The 21,451-nt window shown below is 39.3% G+C and overlaps 2 protein-coding genes across 3 annotated transcripts in view; one reads left to right on the top strand and one right to left on the bottom strand.

Annotated features, from left to right (window-relative positions):
- Nucleotides 1–319, bottom strand: part of chn2 (chimerin 2) — a 72,725-nt gene extending 72,406 nt beyond the window's left edge. For both annotated transcript variants that reach the window (XM_088327306.1, XM_088327307.1), the window contains exon 1: nt 24–319. In XM_088327306.1, the coding sequence (XP_088183432.1) occupies nt 24–72 (49 nt within the window). In that variant the 5' untranslated portion in view covers nt 73–319. The remainder of the gene's footprint in view (nt 1–23) is intronic.
- Nucleotides 320–3,319: 3,000 nt separating this feature from the next.
- cpvl (carboxypeptidase vitellogenic like) lies at nt 3,320–15,206 on the top strand. Its single transcript, XM_088327305.1, has 13 exons — nt 3,320–3,414; nt 3,500–3,672; nt 6,379–6,500; nt 6,661–6,778; nt 9,404–9,462; nt 9,526–9,605; nt 9,683–9,749; nt 10,631–10,753; nt 10,816–10,947; nt 11,031–11,129; nt 12,541–12,714; nt 14,705–14,887; nt 14,952–15,206. Exons 1-13 carry the CDS (start codon nt 3,410–3,412, stop codon nt 15,048–15,050), a joined length of 1,434 nt encoding a protein of 477 aa, XP_088183431.1. The 5' UTR covers nt 3,320–3,409; the 3' UTR covers nt 15,051–15,206.
- Nucleotides 15,207–21,451: the final 6,245 nt, after the last annotated feature.

Raw genomic sequence — 21,451 nt, 5'->3', positions numbered from 1 at the left:
AAGGAATGTATTGAAATTCTTACCAGATGAGACTGAAGAACCGGAAAGGCTGGAGTTGCTGGAGGCTGCCATCCCTCCCGACCCTCTCCTTCCTTCACAGCCGCTGAGCCGTGGTGCGCTCCCGGCGGCGGTTGCGGCGACTGCCCGGCGGTGCCTCCATGTCTCCCGCTTGGAATGGCGGATCCAGGCCGGCTCCCTTTCTCCTTATTCTCCTCAGGTTGTGGATGCAGACGCACGGCGGGCGGACGGCGACTTCGGTGCCTCCATGTGGCTCCGGGAGGCTGGCGGTAGAAACAGGGTTTCGCCGCAGAACCGTAGGCGCGCCTTCTTAAAGGGCCAGTGTGTATTATTCGGCGCGTTCTCGTGGTAAAAAAAAACCGTCATTTATTGAAAGGAAAACAATCATGATTTGAATTGTACGCAAAAAAACTAGCATATACTTGTAGATGGAGAAATTTATATCGATTTACCACCTAGCTGACATATTTATATGTTCAAGTGTACCCATTTCTTAATTTTTCTTATCATTTTTTCCCCGTTTCATTCATTTTCTTTATTTTTTTACTTTCGTTTTTTTTCTGGGTTTTTCCCATTTCTCATCTTTCTTCAGCTCAGTAGCCTAGATGGTAAGGCGCCCGCTTTGAGACTGGGAGGTCGGTGGTTCGCGCCCCGGCCGAGTCATTCCTAAGACTTAAAAAGTGGTCGGCGGCGCCCTCTGTTGGCTGCGGCTGCATCGGCTCGCTACAACGGGTCAGGTGCAATCGACATTTCGTTCTGTGTACATTGTTACACAGAATGACAATACAAGGAAATTATTATTATTATTATATTCAATTTGCCCTTGCTCTTATTTCTTCTTTCTGCTTGTCTTTTTCCATTTTCTTCTTTTTGTCATTTATTTTCAGTTTTTCTCTTTCTATTTTCTGTTTTCTGCTCTTATTTCTTCTTTCTGCTTGCCTTTTTCCATTTTCTTCTTTTTGTAATTTATTTTCAGTTTTTCTCTTTCTATTTTCTGTTTATCGTTTTTCTTTATCTTTCATTTTCCATTTTGGTTTTCCCTTTTCTTTCCCTTTTCTTTCCCTTTTTTTCCTCTTCTTTCTTTTTTTCTTCAATTTTTTGTTGTTTCATTCATTGTTCTTCTCTTTTTCTTTTAGCCATATTTTTTCCATTTCCCATCTTTCTTCTATTCTATTTGCCTTTGCTCCTTTTTCTTCTTTTTGCTTGTTCTTTTTCTTTTTGTATTCAATTTTCTATTTTTTTTTGTTACCATTTTTTTTCCAGTTTCTTTCATTTTTGTTTTCTTTTGTCTTTCATTTTCCATCATGGTCTTTTTCCATTCCTCATTTTTCTTTTATTCTATTTGCTCTTGCTCTTGTTTCCTCTTTTTCCTATTTCTTGTTTTCTTTTCTTTTTTTTAATTCGATTTTCTACTTTCTTTTTTTCCCTTCTTTCTTTCTTTCTTTCGTTTTTTCCTTTTTCTTTTCTTATTTCTTTCATTTTCCATTTTGGTCTTCTTTTTTCTTTCTGTTTCCTGTTGTTCTCCCTTTTCTTCTATTTCTATTACCGTGACCTATTTGGCTTCAACACAGCCCAGAAAATAATAGGCTGCTCTCTGTCCAATCTGAAGGACATTAATTTTCCTTTTTTTTTCTTTTCTGTTTTTCCGGTTTCTTTCATTTTGTATTTTTTCCCTTTTTCCTTTATGTTTTCTTTTATTTTCTTCTCTTTTGTTTACAAAAGGTCGGGCCAAAAATAATGAGAAGAAACAGTGCATTTTGGTCCCTTTGAGCCTCTGCAGTTTGCATTTTAGCTCATTTCTTTATTTGACTACTAAATACTGCGACATCTCGTGGTCAAATATGACACACTGTCCCTTTAAAGTGAAAGTTTAACTTGGCAGCGCATGAAACCAACAAAAAGCAGTCAAGTTTGACGCATTGAGTGAAAACCAAACTGCAGGAATTGATGACTTCACATGAATGCAAATAGTAATGAAAGTGCATTGGATTTAAACGTGAAGTCATGTTAGGTCAGGATTAGTCTGAGGGGTTGTAGCGCCCTCTAGTGTGTCTATTCTCTCATCTCATTGGGGCACTGAGTGACGTCACTATTAGGGTTATAGCACTGTACTGTAGTACTTTCAGCTGAATGTATCGATTATTTCATATCATAAATATTACATTTGGTCTCTAAAGTGAAAGTTTACTAAAAGATAAAAGCAATAAATGAATTGATAAGCAGGGTTGGGTCGGGTTACTTTAACTGGATTACTTTCAATTACTTTTGGATTACTCCAATACCAAATATGCTAATAAAAGACAAAAGAAACTAAATATGAATAAAATTACTACGTTTTGTGCAGGCTGGGGGGGTAACGGAATACATGGAACGGCAAAAATGATGTTGGCAAGCTGTTTGGATTTATTTTCATTTTGTTTCTGTCGCATTTTATATTAGTTTTGCCGGAGATCAAAGCCAGGAGAGAAAGCTTACCACGTGTTGTGAGTCATCATGTTATTCATATTTTGTTTCTTTTGTCTTTTATTAGCATATTTGGTATTGGAGTCATCCAAAAGTAATTGAAAAGTAATCAATTAATCAAGTTAAAGTAACCCTACCCAACCCTGTTGATAAGTAATAGGTTTATCAACCAAAAGTAAGTCTAGATAACCGGGAAATGAACTGAAATAGGAATAAAACAAAGATGAACCAAACTAAGTGTGTTCTTTTGTTATAATGCGTGTTAAATGCTGTCTATTGTCTTGTCCATTGTTTATTATTCATATTCTTCTTTTTACGTATTTTTAAGAGTTTAATCACATTGGTAATGCAAACTGTTATTGTCTACCATAAAGCTTATTATGCTGAAATAAGCTTTATGGTAGAGTGCATAACAGTTTCAATACGAGCGATTTGAGTAGAAAAAGGCAAAATAAACATGTTACCTGCTCAAAAGAGATTTATATACGGTGTGCATTACCGTTCGATTACATTCACAACAAATACAAAGAAGGAATGGATTAAATTGTATTACATTTACAACAAATACAAAGAAGGAATGGATTAAATTGTATTACATTCCCAACAAATGCAAGACGAAGTGTTTTGGTTATATGTTCGCCATTACATTCCCGAAAAGAGATATAAAAGTGAGATAAAACGAGGTAAAAGTGGTGATAGTAGCAAGGGGATGCAAATCTCGGCATAACACCGGCTACTCAGATGTTCTTAGGGGGCCACCTGGTGGCCGCGGGCACCCCTTCGGAAACCCTGGTTTAGCCTTACCCTGTAAGGTAGCGCTCAGGGCAAAAGTAAACGTGTTTATTTAAAGATCACGTGATGGACGCAATCATGTGACTGTGAGTCCACTATCAGTTGAGGGGTAAACTAGTCTGCGAAACAACACAAAATGAAGTGAGTTGCCTCAGATATTATTTTCATTTTAACAATATTAATTGTGACACAAGATGGCGTTGACATTCACTTCTATTTTGGGCAGAGCCGCGAGTGTCCTGTTTCTGTTAGCCGCTGTGGTTCCGATCCAAGCTGGCGGACCGTGCTCCTTCTTCTTCTGCCGAAAAACACCAAAAGTTAACCGAAACCTCAAGGATGTGGACCCCGGCTCACCTCTCTTCCTCACACCGTACCTGGAGAAGGGTGCCATTGATGAAGGTAGCTAACTTTATTTTCTATCCATCCATTCCATCCATTATCCGCACCGCCTATCCTCAGTAGGGTCGCTGGGGTGCTGGAGCTCACCCCAGCCATCCTCGGGCCGTGGGCAAGGGGACACCCTGAACTGGTTGCCAGCAAGTCACAGGGCACACAGGGACAAACTATTCACTCGCTCATTCACACCTAGGGACAATTTGGACCGACCAATTAACCTGTCATGCATGTTTTTGGAATGTGGGAGGAAACCCACGCAAGCACGGTGAGAACATGCAAACTCCACACAGGAAGGTTCGATCTCATGACCTCAGAACTGTGCCCCACACGCGCTAACCACTGTGCCGCAGTGCTGCCCTCTAACTTTATTTTGATTTATTTGATTTTTTTTGCTTTATTGAACATGTAATCAACAAATTTAAAGGGACAGTGTGTATTTTTAGCGCCTCTTAGTAATAAACTTTATCTTAGTGATTTTTCCTGCACACAGTTTTATGAAGAAAACCCCCTGGGCTTGTTCGATGCCCATTTATACATTTATTTAAGTAATAACTAAATACAAGTCAAGTCATATTTATTTGTGACACCCTTTATCACAAAAAGTCTCAAAAGGCTGTACAGAACATAAAAACAACAACAAAATAACTAGTGAAATATAGCAACGGCTATATAAAATATTTTGTGGGAACGGGAATACTTTCGGCAAAATATGGAAAAAGTAAATATGTAACTTGGTTAAAATTGGATCATATTTGGCATTTGGATTCTATCAACAAAAAAGGAATTGAATTTAAAAGTCGATTGAAGTAATAAATGTAAAGTCAAGTGCTTTAAAAAACAGTAACACATTTATAGCCCCAATATTTATTGTAACAGGCTCTGCAAGCATAATAATAATAATAACAATAATAATATTAATAAAGTAATATAAGCCTAAGCAGTGTTCGTTTTACCTGTGAAAAGTGATGGGTCCCGGGGACTCGCATGCTCAAAAATCTATGGGTCCCAACAGAGCTCTATGGGTCCCCAAAATTTAGTGTTATCGCGGTTGAAATTGTAAATCGGCGACAAATATATAATATAAATCTATATTTTCATTCAGTTTTAATCATCACAGTTAATTGGTAATACAAATCAGTTATCACTTCAGATTTTTCAGTTCACAATATTGTACACTATACAAAATAATATTGCTGAAATATTTATATATTCATGCAGTTTCAATCATCACAGTTAATTGGTAATACAAAGCAGTTATGACTTCCAATTTTTCAGTTCATATATTCTTCGCGGTTTGCTGACCCGCCATAGTTGTAATGCCTTCTCAAAGTCCAATCCATTATCATCCCCCTCATAGCGTCACCAGGAATATAATTTAGTCCATTTTGGCAGAAAAAGTCCTTTTCTTGCTCGGAGTTCTTTTGTTTATTTTCTTTCGTCGAATCGTTCGCTTCAAAACTAATGTTTTCCTTGCCTTCGTGGTCTTCTGAAGATTTTCTCCGCCTTTTTTTCGTGCCGGAATTATTGCCGTTGTTACCACTTTCTGTGTTATGTTTCGACTTCTTACCGACACTGAAGAAATTACCAATTTTTTGTTGATTTGCACCTAGTACCAACTGTTTTTTCGGAGGCATACTTCTCTTTCACTTAACAACCGCCACAACAATGACGTCATCTCGAAGCAACGAGATCTCGTTTGCCGAGATCGGCGCGAGACCAAAACAACAATGGCGGGTCTGCCTGACGAAAAGTTTGGAGTGCGGTAAATCTTTGTTAAAAAAAAAAAGTAATCAGGTAATAATGACAATTTGGTGTCAAAAACGATGCGTCCCGGGGACGCACGTTGATTTGACCCAATGCGTCCCCAGCAAAAATGATGCGTCTAGGACGCGGGGACGCGGGCAAACCAGAACACTGCCTAAGTCCACTGTGTAATTACTATATCCTTATGGATGAAGATGACACAAGAAAAGGCATTTGATATGATCTCACTATCACACAATTTTTAGGGTACCAGAGACAAATTTTAGAAAGATATAAACAAACTCAAAAAAAAAAAAAAAAGCTCAGAGATAAAGGAGGCCACTTTTAACTTTCGAGGTAAGCCTTGGATTCAGTTTAATTTTGGACTATACGTAAACAAATATTGTGACAGTTAAACCATTTTCTAAACTAGCTTGAGCATAAATGTAATTAAATCAATGTATGTATAATTATCAAGTAAAACTACCAAAAATTAAGCACCGCGGCAAAGTGGTTAGCGCGTGTGTGGCACAATTCTAAGGCCTTGGGAACCTCCTGTGTGGGTTTCAAATCCAGCTACCGGACTCCCTGTGCGGAGTTTGTATGTTCTCCCCGTGCACTCCGGTTTCCTCCCACGTTCCAAAGACATGCATTTCAGGTGGATTGGCCGGTCCAAATTGTCCCTAGGTGTGAATGAGCGAGCGAGTTGTCTATCCCGTGTGCCCTGCGATTGGCTGGCAACCAGTTCAGGGTGTCCCCTGCCCACTGCCCGATGATTGCTGGGATGGGCTCCAGCACCCCCGCGACCCTACTGAGGATAAGCGGTGCAGCTAATGAGATGAGACTACCAAAAATTAGATTGGAAAAAAAAATCGAAAGATCTCGAGTTTTGCTGCAGATTGTGGAAAAACGGGTGAAAATTGGCTCCTGCTTTTTTTTGGACTCATCGTAAATGATTTGTTGCAGCCAGGAAATTGAGCGTCGTCGGAGAGCTGCCCGGCAAAAACGTGAAGAGTTATGCCGGCTACCTCACCGTCAACAAGAAATACAACAGCAACCTCTTCTTCTGGTTCGTCCCCGCACTCATGGTAATATCTAACCATTCCACCTCGCATATTCATTTTGATGTCCTCGCTTGGCAAACCCACATAAAAATAAAATAAAACGAAAAAAGACATGTTTTGGAAGAATGAACCCCTACTATATAACCACCACAAGGTGGTGCTAAAATCCTACAATTTCCTGCAGCCCTCCCGTGATGTGAAGGCTCCTGTGCTGCTGTGGCTGCAAGGGGGGCCTGGAGGCACCTCCATGTTCGGGCTCTTTGTGGAACACGGACCTTATGTGGTTTACAAGAACATGACAGGTACAATAATGCTTACGGTCCTGATGATGTGTACACTTGAGATCATTTATTCGCTGCTCAGTCAAGTAAATGAGCTACCCTTAGATAGATAGATAGATAGATAGATAGATACTTTGTTCATCCCCGAAGGGAAATTCACATTTCCAGCAGCATCCCTGAGCTGAGAACAATCGAGAACAATCGAAAATAACACGGGAGCTGCTGGAGTGGCTGCCATTCGTGACGGCGCCGGAAGAAAAGATTCAATTTGAATCATGTACAAACAAACAAACAATTGAATCATGTACAAACAAACAAACAAACAAAATATTCATGTTTCAATAAGTGGAGTGTTAATAAAATGGGGGGAAAATAATTTCTGATACTGATATAACCAGGTAAAACTAATTTTAAGTTACCTGTCCAAATGAATGTTGTGCCATCTCACCTTTAGTTACATTTGATTTGCCAAGATGGAGACACTACCAATACCGATCCTTTTTAACCTCATTGATGGGAATTTTGATTGAAAATATATATGTATTCATGAAAATAAATTGCCAATATGTACTAGTTATACCCTAGGACAGGGATGGGCAAATTTTTTATGTGGTGGGCCGCATTTGGTCCAAAAATGATTACCTAATTTAAATGTCTGTATCCAATACCCAATCTTTCTCATACTTCATCCATTTTTCTGCTCCGCTTGTCCACAGTAGGGTCCCGGGATTGCTGGAGCCCATCCCAGCCATCTTCGGGCAGTGGGCAGGGGACACCATCAACTGGTTGCCAGCCAGTCGCAGGGCACACAGAGACAGACAATTCACTTGCTCACTCATACCTAGGGACAATTTGGGAGGCTAATTAACTTAAAAAGCATGATTTTGGAATGCGGGAGGAAACCCACGCAGACACGGAGAGAACATGCAAACTCCACACAGGGAAGCCGCTATCTGGGATTGAACCCTGGACCTTCGTATCGTGGGGCTGCGGCTAACCACCCAGCCCCTGTGCCGCCCTTTTCTAATACTTATTAAGAATAAATATACCTGCAGCCATCTTCAGATGCGAATTTTTTATCTGTTTATTGATAGTTGTTTTTTGTCAAATTTGAATATATTATGCCTCTTTTTAAAGCACTAAATTTGATCATATGCATTACAAAAACTCAAAGTAACAACCTTGCGAGCCATCTGAATGTTAAGGGGTTTATAAGTTTGACTAAAATATCTTCCTGTTTTGTTGACGTTCCCACTGTAACGCCTTATAGTCCGGTGCGCCAAATGTATGGAAAATATAGGACAAAAAACTATTTTTTGGGGGGTGCGCCTTATAACCCGGTGCGCCTTATAGTCGAGAACATACGGTAGGAGAAAGACAGGGAGAAAAAAAAGAAAAAGAGAGCAAACGGAGAAGAATATAGAGAAAATGAATGAATGAAAACTTTATTCGAACTTCAAAATAAAAACACAACAAAAACAATAACTCAACAACAAAATAACGTTACATAATATGTTGAAAAGGGGTAGTAAGAAGCAAATGCTTATATTACCTACCCCTTCATCTTCCCCACCAAATATACCAATGATATAACAACAATTGTAATGATATTAATAATAAAAGTTATAAGAATAGCAACAATAAGACAAAGTTAACTAGACGAACTATTCCCAATCTCCCGCACCACTCATACCCCACCCTCCTCATCTCTGTATTCCACCAGGAATGTTCCTTTGTATCTAAACCCGAACAAGTGAATAGTCGGACACCGTTTGATCTCGTCTTGCAATCCGTTCCAAAGCTTGACTCCACACACACACACACGCATACTTTTCCTGGCGGTTCTCACCTTTGGGATTATGAATTCACTACAGCCCCTTAAATTATAATTTCCCTCTTTCCGAATGAATAATTTATGGATGTTTTCTGGAACTATGTTTTTGTTGACCTTAAATAGCAGTTGTGCAGTGAAAATTTTACTAAATCATCTCATTTTAATAATTTGGACTTCAGGAATAAAATATTAGTATGGTTTCGATAGCTCAACCTTCATTTTGAGGCCTTCTTGTATCACTAACACAAACGTCTCAATTTTCAAAGCATTCAGTGTAATCTGAACGGAACGAAAGAGCAGCTTCAGCGACAGACTGCTGTCACTGTCTTGTTCCACGGACAGACTGAGGAGATCATTTCTTCCTCATGCCATGAGGCTCTTTAACTCCACCCGGGGGAGTAAAAACCCACATTAAACCCCACCGCCCACATTTGCATCCAACCCTATTTTTATTACCGTGTGTATTTTCCGTAGCACTATTTAAATACTCTATAGCAACACGTTATATTGGGTATTTTTGTATTCTATATCTTTTATTTTATTATTATTTTATTTTCAACACAAGGATACTGCTGGAAGTGTGAATTTCCCTACGGGGATGAATAAAGTATTTCTTTCTATCTATCTAGACATCTATCTATCTTTCTAGACATCTATCTATCTATCTATCCTGGCGCTAATCCTGTAAATGGTGAGATTGAAGGGCAGACAACTTACATCAAATGTCTGGCAGGCTGGAAGGAATATTAAATGGAAATTAAACTGATTTGTCTAAAATGATATTTTGCTACTAAACTTTTGTGTCACTGCAGTGAACCTGAGGGATTACGCCTGGACTTTAAAATATTCCGTCTTGTACATTGACAATCCCGTAAGTGTTTTCTTGTGGTACGGGAGTTTAATTTAGCGTTTATAAGAACCCGTCGCATTATAGGTGGGAACGGGTTTCAGCTTCACCGACGACGACCGAGGTTATGCTCAGAATCAGGATGACGTCGGCAGAGATTTGTACAGGTGCGAAAGTTCCTTCTTCCTTTCATCCTTTTGCGTGATCTCGAAATTAAAATGCTTTTATTCCTATGCTTTCCAAGTGCTTTGATACAGTTCTTCCAACTATTTCCCGAGTACCAGTCCAACGACTTCTATGCGACTGGAGAGGCAAGCATTTCTACTATTATGTTTTTAATATATGCTATTCTTTGATACAGTATTTTGATCAGAATTAGACCTTCTAGTTCACAAAAAAGCGAGGTAAGCCTAAGGCGCTGTAAAAAGTCAAGTTCAAAATACGTGAAAAATAAAACATTAGCTGTTCTGTTGGTGAATAATTGTGCAGTTTTAAGTATGGACGCTGCCCTACTTACGAACGAGATAGTTAGTTAGTTGAATTTGTTAGTAAGTTGCTTCAGTGCTATATTTTGTATATTTAGGGGTTTATGTAAGTATGTTTAAGGATTGTATAAGCAACCTGTATTGTTTTGGACGAAAAAAGAAACATTTCATAAAATAATATGCTCTATGAAGATAAAGTTGTGTTTACCTTACTTTTGGAAGATGCGCTTCAAGAGGTCCTCCTCCGTGGTAAAAAGTGGATGAAAAAAAACAAACGTTCCGACCATTTTCTCAATCGCATCAGGCTTTCTTATTCCACTTTTAGGAAGCAAATGATTGCAGTGAATGATTTAAAATGTATTTATGTTTATCTCTAGTAGCGGCATATTCATCTTCACTATCTATTATTGGCCACATCACACTTGTTTACAAACACGGAAATGTTTCTATAGATGTTGGGTAATTTATTATTTTAATTTTTATTCCTACAAGTATTTTAAGTTGCAATAATGAAAATAATATGCCAAGGTAAATGAAAAAAAATACAATCTACAACAGAAAAAATAATAATCAAAATAAGCATAGTAATCTACCAGAATAAGAACTCATTACCAATTATCAATTTAATTTTCTAAATAAACATTTTGCCTCCGAGTACTTAGCATCCGTCATGAAACCACTCTGTTGTGTTCTTAATGTGTCCGCAGTCATATGCAGGGAAGTACGTCCCTGCCATCTCTTACTACATCCACAAAAACAACCCCACTGCCAAGGTCAAGATCAACTTCAAGGGCATGGCCATTGGGGACGGCCTCTGTGACCCCGAATCGGCGAGTATTTATCGTTGCAGGTACGGCGCCTGATGCAAATGTAACGTCATCTCATCTCTCAGATGCTGGGCGGCTACGGTGAGTTTTTGTACCAAACGGGCATGATCGATGAAAACCAGAAGGGCTACGTCAACAAGCAGACTGACCTCGGGGTGACGCTCATCCAGCAGAAGAAATGGGTGGAGGCTTTTAAGGTTCTTTACAAAAGTCATTCCAAACGCCAATGTATGTTCTTGGAGTTTGTGGATATTCAACTCCTGTTTTTGTTTTTGGTCAGGTTTTCGACAGCTTACTCAATGGCGACCTGGCACCATACCCTTCCTTTTACCAGAACGCAACTGGCTGCACCAACTACTTCAACTACCTGTCATGTCAGGTACAACAAAGTCTCACCTTTAAAACATCCATCCATCTATTATCTTCACTGCTTATCCTCAGTAGGGTCGCGGGGGTGCCGGAGCCCATCCAAGGCCAGTGGGCAGGGGATACCCTGAACTGGTTGCCAGCCAGTCGCAGGGCACACAGGGACAGACAACTCACGTGTTCATTTACACCTAGGGACAATTTGGACCGGCCAATCAACCAAACATGCATGTTTTTGGAATGTGGGAGGAAACCGGAGCGCTTGGAGGAAACCGACGCAAGCACGGGGAGAACATGCAAACTCCACGCAGGGGGTTCGATCTCATGACCTCAGAACTGTGCCGCACACGCGCTAACCAATGTGCTGCTGTGCTGCCCCCTTTAAAACATTGTCTACTCGTATATCCATCCATTATCAGCACCGCTTATCCTCAGTAGGGTCAAGTTGTGTTTATTTGCAAGAGCCTTAATCACAGAGTCTCAAAGGGCTGCAAAGACAAAAGATTATTGCAAACTACAGTCTATTATGACACCATCCCCTGATCTTAAACCTACATGAGGGCAAGGAAAAACTCAAACACCTCAACATGAGGAAAGTGAAGAAACCGCACATGGGGTAATCCCCCTTCCAGGAGGACCAGGTTGCAATGGATGAAATGAAATTAAATGATCTGCATTTATAATAATAATTATAATAATTTCCTTTGTATTGTCATTCTTTGTAACAATGTACACAGAACGAAATGTCGATACACCTGACCCGTTGTAGCGAGCCGATGCAGCCGCAGCCAACAGAGGGCGCCGCCATTTATATAGCGCTTTTCAAGACAATGACTTCCCAAAGCGCTTTACAATGTGCTTCACATTTCCCAATAGCGGCCTTGCAGCCATGTAAGGCGCTAACCTGCTTATTGGGGGTATTAGGGGTTCAGTGTCTTACCCAAGGGCACTTCGACATGTTGCAATGTTGCAATAACAAATAATACACAGATATTGTCAATGTAAAATATAGTTTATTCAGATTCAAACAGTTCCACTGAGGTTGCAGATCGAATCTCAGGGGGAAGAGCATTCCACAGCACCGGGGCCCGACTGGAGAACGCTCTCGAACCTGCAGATCTCTTCTTGGCTCTTGGGATCACTAGTAGACCAGCATTTTCAGAGCGAAGGCTCCGGACTGGAACATAGGGGGAAATTAAACCTGAAAGATATGAGGGAGCAAGTCCATGCATCGACTGAACTATCTGACTGTTTTGTCGACGTTCCCATTGTAGCGCCTTATAATCCGGTGCGCCTTATGTATGGAAAATATTGGAAAAAAGACTATTTTTTGGGGGTGCACCCTATAACCCGGTGCGCCTTATAGTGCGGAAAATACGATACATTTTATTAGATACTTGAGTCCATTTTCGTTCTTTCATCAGGAACCTGAAGACCAGGAGTACTTTGCCACGTTTGTGACGCTCCCAGAAGTGCGGCGGGCGATTCACGTGGGAAATCTAGAATTCCACAATGGCTCTCAGGTGGAGGAGCATCTCATGCAGGACGTGATGAAGAGCATCAAGCCATGGCTGAATGTGCTTATGGACAACTACAAGGTCAGAGTTTGCAACACAAAGACTCATTTGGTACTTTGATCGGGCTCAGGTCCATAAAGTCCTGTTGCCTTTTTAGATTTATTCATTTAATGTCAGACATTTCTCTCAAGGTTTGCCATTTTGACTCGTTAGTTAGGCCTACAGAACATTCTGTTCTATATAGGCACGTTGTCCTGTGAAGCGTCATGTCCTAGTGGTCGCACCCAGGAGGACAGCTCTATTTAGAAAACCTGCTTTTTTTGTCTCTGCTCCTAACGGCTCCTCAGATTTTTTGGGGGGAAGGGGATATATCATCAATTATACTAAAACATTGTGCACCAAATTATTCTGTATTTTTATATGAAATACACATTAAAATATTCACAGATCTACAAAAAGTCTTCAAAATTAAGAACAATTTTTACAATTTTTACACACTAAACAGGTTTAAAGTCGAACAACAACACAAAATCCTTGAAAATGCAAAACGATTAAATCAAAATCAAAACTATTAACGCTTTAGTACTATAACTAAATGATAAAAATATAAAAAAAAAACTATTTACAGTTCTATTTCATCCAATTCAGACACAGATCCGCTGAAAAACACACCAAAAATATGAATCAAGTCAAGTCATGTATATTTGTGACGCCCTTAATCACAAAGAGTCTCAAAGGGCTGCACGGACCACAGATTATCACAAACCACAGGCGATTATTACACCATCCTCTGATCTAAAACCTACATGAGGGCAACGGAAAACTCGAAAACCTCAAGTCAAGTCCTATTTATGACGCCCTTAACCACAAGGAGTCTCAAAGTGCTGCACAAGCCACAGAATATTGCAAACTACAGAATATGATTACACCATCCCCTGATCTAAAACCTACATGAGGGCAAGGGAAAAACTCAAAAACCTCAACATGAGGAAAATGAAGAAACCTTGAGAAGGGACCGCACAGGACGTAATTAAAATAAAATAAAAAAAAAAGATCAGCAGTCTCTAAGATTAAAAGTTTCAATGCACTCTGCTTCGGAGCAACCGATGTCATTAAAATGAGTCCAAATGTGGCTAATATTCCTGCTTTTTATCCAGACAGTACTTTATTTTTGTCTTCCGTATTCAACTCAATTATAACCCAACATCTATAGAAACATTTACGTGTTTGTAAACAAGTGTGATGTGGCCAAACTGCGCACGCATTGTTAAAGCAGAACGGCACAATTCATGACAGTTTATAGCAGCCTATTGTTACAAAAAAGATTGTTGATCATAGTGTTAGGAATTAAATATATTATGTACCGTTTACCAAATTTTTCCAATTAGTTATCTGACTCCATTAACTAAACACAACCTACATTCTCCTAACAATGCACGCTCGTTTCTTGATGGGAAAATATGGACAAGAGACTGCCATTTCCACACGGGGGCAGATTTAATTTCTTAAAGTATTAAACTAAGTGACCTCCATCGTATTAGCCGAATTAGTGTCGCTCGACTCTTTGTCAAGCCTCCTCTCTCGATCTTCTGCTTCCTCCTCTGCCCACGTTTTTTCCGCAAGCTGGTGTGCCGGCTCCTCCCATGGGCGTGCCAATGAAAGCCCCCGCGTGGGGTCCAAACACCTCGGAGAAGAGCATCCCGATGTCTGAAAAAAATCATAACAGCAGAGCGCTTATCAAAACAACTTCTCCAAACAATGCCTGTTGTCCTGCGTCAGAGTTCTGGTATCAAAATTCCCCAGCCAAAACATTCTGCATTCGGATCAGCGTGACCTGTCATTGAACTTCAGCCGGTGAAAATCTTCATTGCACTCGATAAATGTAACTTGTATTTAATTGTATAAAATCCTTTATAGTAAAATGTATAAAATCCTTCAGAAGGTATTGGAAACATTGAAAAATTGGCTTTAAAAGTGCTTGAATTTGGCCTTAAAACGGTGTAAGAACCCTGGATTTAAATGCATCGTTGGCCTAATTGAACCAGTGATTCACGGTCCTCCTTCTGCTCAGGTGTTGATCTACAGCGGTCAGTTGGACGTGATCGTGGCGGCTCCCCTGACGGAGCGTTTCCTGCTCACCGTCAACTGGACGGGAGCGGCCGACTACCGGGCGGCGCCGCGTTTTCCGTGGAAGCTCCAGCCCGAAGATACCGAGGTGGCCGGTTACGTACGACAAGTGGGAGAGTTCTACCAGGTGAGATCACCAGCCGCTCTCTCACTCTACGTGTCCACGAGGTTGAAAATGTCCCATCGCGCAGGTCATCGTCAGAGGCGGCGGCCATATTTTGCCTTACGACCAGCCGGCAAGGTCTTTTGACATGATGGATAGGTTCTTGTCAACACGAGGCTGGGTATGAAGTGCCTTCGAGGTCTTCGATGAGCATGTGAGAATCAGGTTCTTCTTATTGCTGCTAATCAAAATATTGCATTGAAGACAATTTTTATGTTTTACAAATCAATGCATCTTAGATACCATTTTTGGCATTTTAATCTGATTTTATGTGTTTTTTAAATAAACATCGCATGTCACTTAATTATTTCAAACAAAATTGTTCAAATGCTTTGTGACTGTGGCTAATATATTTTTATTAAAAGGGACAGTGTGTATTACTTAGCACCTCCTAGTGGTTAAAAAAACGTAAATCATTAAAAAAGGCAGATAATTTTACAAAAAATAAATACAATGAATAATGAGCTGCACCGTCTGATATAGCATATAGCCAATAATTTTAATATTTGAGCTAATATAAAGTCTCATTTTTCTTGTTTTCGGACAATTCCATGCATATCTCTAGAAAACATAAGTGTGCCGCAGCCAGGGTTGGGTAGGGTTACTTTAACTTGATTACTTTCAATTACTTTTGGATTACTCCAATACCAAATATGCTAATAAAAGACAAAAGAAACTAAATATGAATAAAATGATGACTCACAACACGTGGTTAGCTTTCTCTCCTGGCTTCTATCTCCGGCAAAACTAACATAAAATGCGACAGAAACAAAATGAAAATAAATCCAAACAGCTTTTTGCTGTTCCATGTATTCCGTTACTCCCCAAGCCTGCACAAAATTGAGTAATTGTATTCATATTTAGTTTCTTTTGTCTTTTATTAGCATATTTGGTATTCGAGTAATCCAAAAGTAATTGACAGTAATCAAGTTAAAGTAACCCTACCTAACCCTGGCTGCAGCACATTGGTTTAAAACTGCCGTAGACACACTTGAAGAGACATTGTTTATTCTTTAGCTTCCTCTAGTGGTAGAAAAACGTAATTCATTAGAAACATTGAATTGAATAATCAGCAAAGACACAAACAATTATGTAAACATGCATTTTAAATACTAAGTTGAGAAATTTGCATTTATTTTAGATTACATGAGCCTCACGTAGAGGTAGCTGACATAGTTGTCAGCCATTTTGCTACTGTCGCCAAAATGTGGTGAAAATTTTAGAAGAAAACGTATGCTTTTTGGAAATTTTTAGCTTCTAGAGTTAGTATTTTTCCTTGTGATTTTTAGCAGTTGCACTACACAAAGCAGCGACATCCACTAGTCAAATAAAACACACTGTCCCTTCAAGATTGCACAGCATTACAGTATTAAACCCTCCCTGCTCCAAACCTACATATCCACTCCACAATTAGAATGTAAAGAATCTTTTTTCAACTTGAATTGCTGTAAAATTCCCGGAGTGTTCTGCATTATCTGTGATTAAACATACTGAAATATTGTCTTGTATCAGTGTCTGAAATAACGTCTGCCCGGACGCTCGGGGCGTAAATTTTTTACGTCGGGCGTACAACTTACAAAACGTCTCCGCACGGTTGGCCGACAACTTTCTCAAGTAAGAAAATTTCTTAAATATTCAAATCAAACGTTTGCTTTATTTCATTTTCGAAATCTTCGTTGGGTTTGGAAATTTCGGAATTTCGGTTCATTTGGCAATTTGCAGACTTGGCAGCCAATCAGAAGCCTGCATCGAATAACTTCGTGTTTCCAGACTCTCCGGAGCGTTATAAGGCGTGCATTTGCATATGATTTTCCAAAGTAGACGCACTTAGAACACAAGTGAAAAGGAGAAGTTGTTAGCAATCAAGCCAAATCCTCAGCCCCAGAAGAAAGATTCAAAAGAAGCTAACAAAATTTCTGACGCTACAAAACGTAAACGTACATTAAAAGCATCGTGGAAAGAGAAGTTCACGTGGCTTGTAGCAGACGACGCAACGCAAACATTGCGTGAATGAAGGTGAGTCGATACAGGTACATACTGATGGCAGATGGAAAACAGCGATGTCATATACATGCAATGAATGTTATAATTAGATTTATGATAAACTTAATTTTAAAGTGTTCTGTTATATGTTCTGATTATCAATCTTTAATACTTTGCAACAATGTTTTTTTTTTTTTTTTTTTGCAAAGAGTCATCTTATTGTGTTTCAAGTAGTGAAAAATGGGGCAGGCAACTTTCTGGCTGGGCAGGAAACTTTTAAGAGTTGTCTGCCCTGGTGTCCGCTAACTTTTTCTCATGAGTTTCAGACACTGCTTATACGTGTGTTAATTGTTATTGCAACATCCATTGCAGCCTGGTCATCCTGGAAGGGGGATTACCTCATGGTGCGGTCCCTTCTCAAGGTTTCTTCATTTTCCTCATGTTGAGGTTTTGAGTTTTTCCTTGCCCTCATGTAGGTTTTCGATCAGGGGATATAATAGTCTAGTCTAGTAATAATAGTGGTTCACAATAGTCTGTGCAGCCCTTTGAGACTCCTTGTGATTAAGGCTATGCAAATAAACATGACTTGATGTGCACACACAATTTTTCAGTAGTAGAAAAAAATGCATTCAAATGAGCTGTGGAATTTAGTAAAATGACAAAAGGGAATCGCTGGTTTGTTTTCCTGTGTGTATTACTATTGATGTCACGAACTATTGTTGGGTTATTTTGGGGATGAATAGATCAGGCACAAAAAATGTGTCCATTTACACGGGGACCGTCAATTAGAATATCTTGATAGAGTTCCTTATTTTCTGTAATGCAATTTTTAAAAAATCCATTCGGGATTCATGACAAATCCACTAAATATTGTTTTAGTTTCATGATAAAACAATAAAAAACTCAATGGATCTATGACGCTTTGTTTTTTTGACTGCATTATAGAATATAAGTCTAAAAATATAGGAACTTTAGGGTTGGATTGATTCAGACGTAGCAACGAGATTTTAGTGTTTATAGGACTTTCATTATTTAACTATGTAGGGGAATTGTGTATTATTTAACACGTTCGAGTGGTAAAATAGAAACTGAATTCACTAAAAAATAATATTGGCAATATTGATTTGAATAATGAGCAACTTATAAACTGTAAAATACTTTATGTGATTCGAGCAATTTGATCATTTCTAAATGGACAAACACATCTTTGCTGTAATGATTTAGTATTTGTTGAAATTATTACTACAAGAAGTTATTTTGGGGACGGGTTTCATAAGTCTTTGGCTTCATCCATTTTTCTTTGGAGTTTTTTTTTCTTCATTTTGTGATAGTATCACATGCAGGATGATTAGACCAAAGGCGGCCCGCGGGCCAGATCAGGCCCGCTAAGGGATTGAATCCGGCCCGCGAGACAACACTCAGAGAAGCGCAAGAGAAAAACAAGTTGCAGGTTGAAATATGTCAACTTAATGTTGCCAAAGCCAGGTGCCTCTCACAAATTCTGTACTTGTATTTCTTTCTCTCTCTCACACTCTCTCTTCCTCCCTTTTTTTCTCACTTTCTATTACTCTCTCTTTGACTTTCTCTTTTTTGTCCCTTTTTGTCTCTATATCTCTTTTTCCTTTTACCTTCTTTTGCTCTTTCGTCCTTTTTTATTTTCTCTCTCTTTTCTCCTCCTCTCTTGCTTTCTCCTTCACTATTTCTCTCATTCCCTCCTTCTCTTTTATCTTCTCTCTTTCTATTTTCACAAAGACACTGTACTTGTATTTATTTCTCCTTCTCTCTCTCTCTTTTCCACCCCTTTTCTCCCACTCTGTCTCCGTCTCTTTCGCTCCCTGTGTTTCTCTCTTCTCTTCCTTTGTTGCTCTTTGTCTCTTTCTCTCTCTGTGTCTTTTAACCTCTTTTGCTCTAACTTCCTTTTTTCCTTTTGTCTCTTTGCTCTTTCTCTTTTCATACCCTCCGCGCTTTCTTTTCTCTTTTCTCTCCTTCTGTCTTTCTTTTTCCCTTTGGATTTCTTTCTTCCTCTCCCTTTCTTTTCCCCCTCTCTCACGACTTTTTATCTTGTGTTTCTTACGCTCTCTCCCTCTCTCTCTCTTTCTTTCTTTGTCCCGCCCTCTCTCCTTTTCCCTCCCTCTTTCACTTATTTCCATCTCTCATTTTCTTTCTCTTTAATCTACTAGTCCGGCCCCCGACAGAATGTTTGTTCTATCTTGTGGCCCCCGAGTTAAAATGAGTTTGACACCCCTGGCTTAGATAGTCCTTTGCAAAATATAATTCAAAATGTAGTACTCGCAATGGCCGAATAGAGGCAGTGTGTGCAAAGATTTATTTTTTTACCCCCACACGTAAACTATTTCTTGATTTACCTTCTGCCATGAATATTAAGTTATTAAAATCGATTAAAATAGTATTTTGCTTGAAATAGCAGGAAATGCTTTAGAAAAGTTAAACGTGTAATGTGTAGCTAATGTGTTCTGAACCCCTGGAACCCAAGATAAAAACGTAAAAATATGGGGATCCCATTGTGCATAGGAATACATAACATTAGTAATATATATGTAAAGATCTAAAAATGTATTAATCTTTGTTCTGACATAACTTGAGGTGGTACAATGGAGTTAGCAGGTGGATGCGAAGGGAGCGAGGCGACAGTGTAGTTAAAGTTAAACTGGATTTTGAAACTTGTGAGTATTCTATTTCATGAGAAATCTTTGCTTTAATCGCCTCCTTATTTTATATATTTGTCCTGATCGTTGATTGGTTACAGCCATGCAAATTAGCGAGTGTAGCAACTCGTGTGCTCTCTTTGTATTTCTGTCTGATTGCAAGCTTCTTTTCCCTTGTTATTATGTTTATTCTTCTCCCTTTCGTACCACCGCAAGCATTGTGACCCACACTGTATGAATACAGTACAAACTAACAGGGTGGCATTAGCTCAGGAGGTAGAGTGCTCGTCTTGGGATCAAGAGGTCCCAGGTTCAATTCCTGTGTTATATGTCAAAGTCTCTTTGGGGAAGACACTGAAAGAGCTGAGCGTGTGAAGCACATTGTGAAGCGCTTTGGGAGGTCTTCATTGACCTGAAAAGCGCTATATAAATGCAGACCATTTACCATTTACATGTTAGCCTGAATTGATAATGCCCTTTTCTGTTTTTTCCTAATGTCACATCATTACAAATAAAGAGATTCAATTACAATTGTTGGGAATTAAATATTAAAATGTACTGTTTACCAAATTGTTCGGATTAGTTATCTGACTCCATTAACCAAACACAATATACATTCTGTCTTAACAATGCGTGCTCGTTTCTTTTTGGGAAAATATGGACAAAAGACCGGCATTTCCACATGGGGGCAGATTTAATTCCTTGAAGTATTTAACTAAGTGAACTCCATCGATTTAGCCGAGTTAGTGTCGCTTGAGTCTCCGTCAAGCCCTCTCTCTCGTTCTCCCTCGATCTTCTGTTCTTCTCCCGGCCCACGTTTTTTCCACAAGCTGGTGTGCCGGCTCCTCCCATGGGCGGGCCCAGAAAGACCCCCACGTGGGCTCCATCATCCCGGAGAAGAGCGTCGCGATGTCTGTCCTTGTGCGTCTGGCCTTCTTCGTCAGAGTCCTGTTATAAAAATTCCCCAGCCAAAACATTCCGCATTTGGAACGGCGTGACCTGAAGCTCACTCAGTGAAAATCTTCATTGCACTCGATAAATGTAACTTTTATTTAATAAAATCCTTTAAATGTAATAGAGAATATATGTAACGGGTGTAATAATAACTTTTGTTTTATTGAAATTCCTGCTGAAATATGTGTATAGTTTTTGGTAAGTGTCCTGCAATGATGAGTCCAATAGTGCCACCTGCTGGTATGGGGTAGGGTTTGTTTTGGCCTTTGACATGTGATCGGAAGGCGGGGTTTTGTTGGCAGTCTACAGAGCCAGCTGCCAACGGTAAGACACATCTTTTGGTGCTCCACAAAAGAAGTTAATTTTAAACATTATAACCACAGCTGACAAATCTCTCAACATGCACAGTAATGTGATTGATGTTGTCAAGCTGTTTGGATTTATTTTCGTTTTGCTTCTGTTGTACTAAAATGTTAATTCCCCTTATAAAGATCAAAGAGATCAAAGCCAGCAGAAAAGCTAATGTTGTGACTCATTTCATCTGCAGGTAAATTGTATCAGTTTTTATACTCATTATTGTTCTTATTTCTATTTTCTCATATATATATAAAAAGGATGATGTTGGTTAAAATTCAGACTAAAGAAAAATATGAATTCATTGTAAATGTTAAAAAAAACACTATACGATCTCTTGTTAAAATGGATGTAAAAATGTATTGTGATATTCTAAAATGTATTTTATGTAAATTGAAAAGAAAGCTCTTTGATATGCTTTGGGCAGTCTACAGAGCGACGTGCCAACGAGATCAAAGAGATCAAAGCCAGCAGAGAAGCTAATGTTGTGACTCATTTCATTTGCAGAAACCGTAATAAAAACCTCATCATTCAGTCCAGCGTGAATGTGGATATTTGGTGGGACAGGTAC

The sequence above is a fragment of the Urocampus carinirostris genome, chromosome 2, assembly GCF_059441175.1.
Source record: "Urocampus carinirostris isolate Australia breed hairy pipefish chromosome 2, RoL_Ucar_1.0, whole genome shotgun sequence".
Lineage (NCBI taxonomy): Eukaryota > Metazoa > Chordata > Actinopteri > Syngnathiformes > Syngnathidae > Urocampus > Urocampus carinirostris.
The sequence above is the reverse complement of the archived record's forward strand: the minus strand, read 5'-3'. Positions and strand labels throughout refer to the sequence as shown.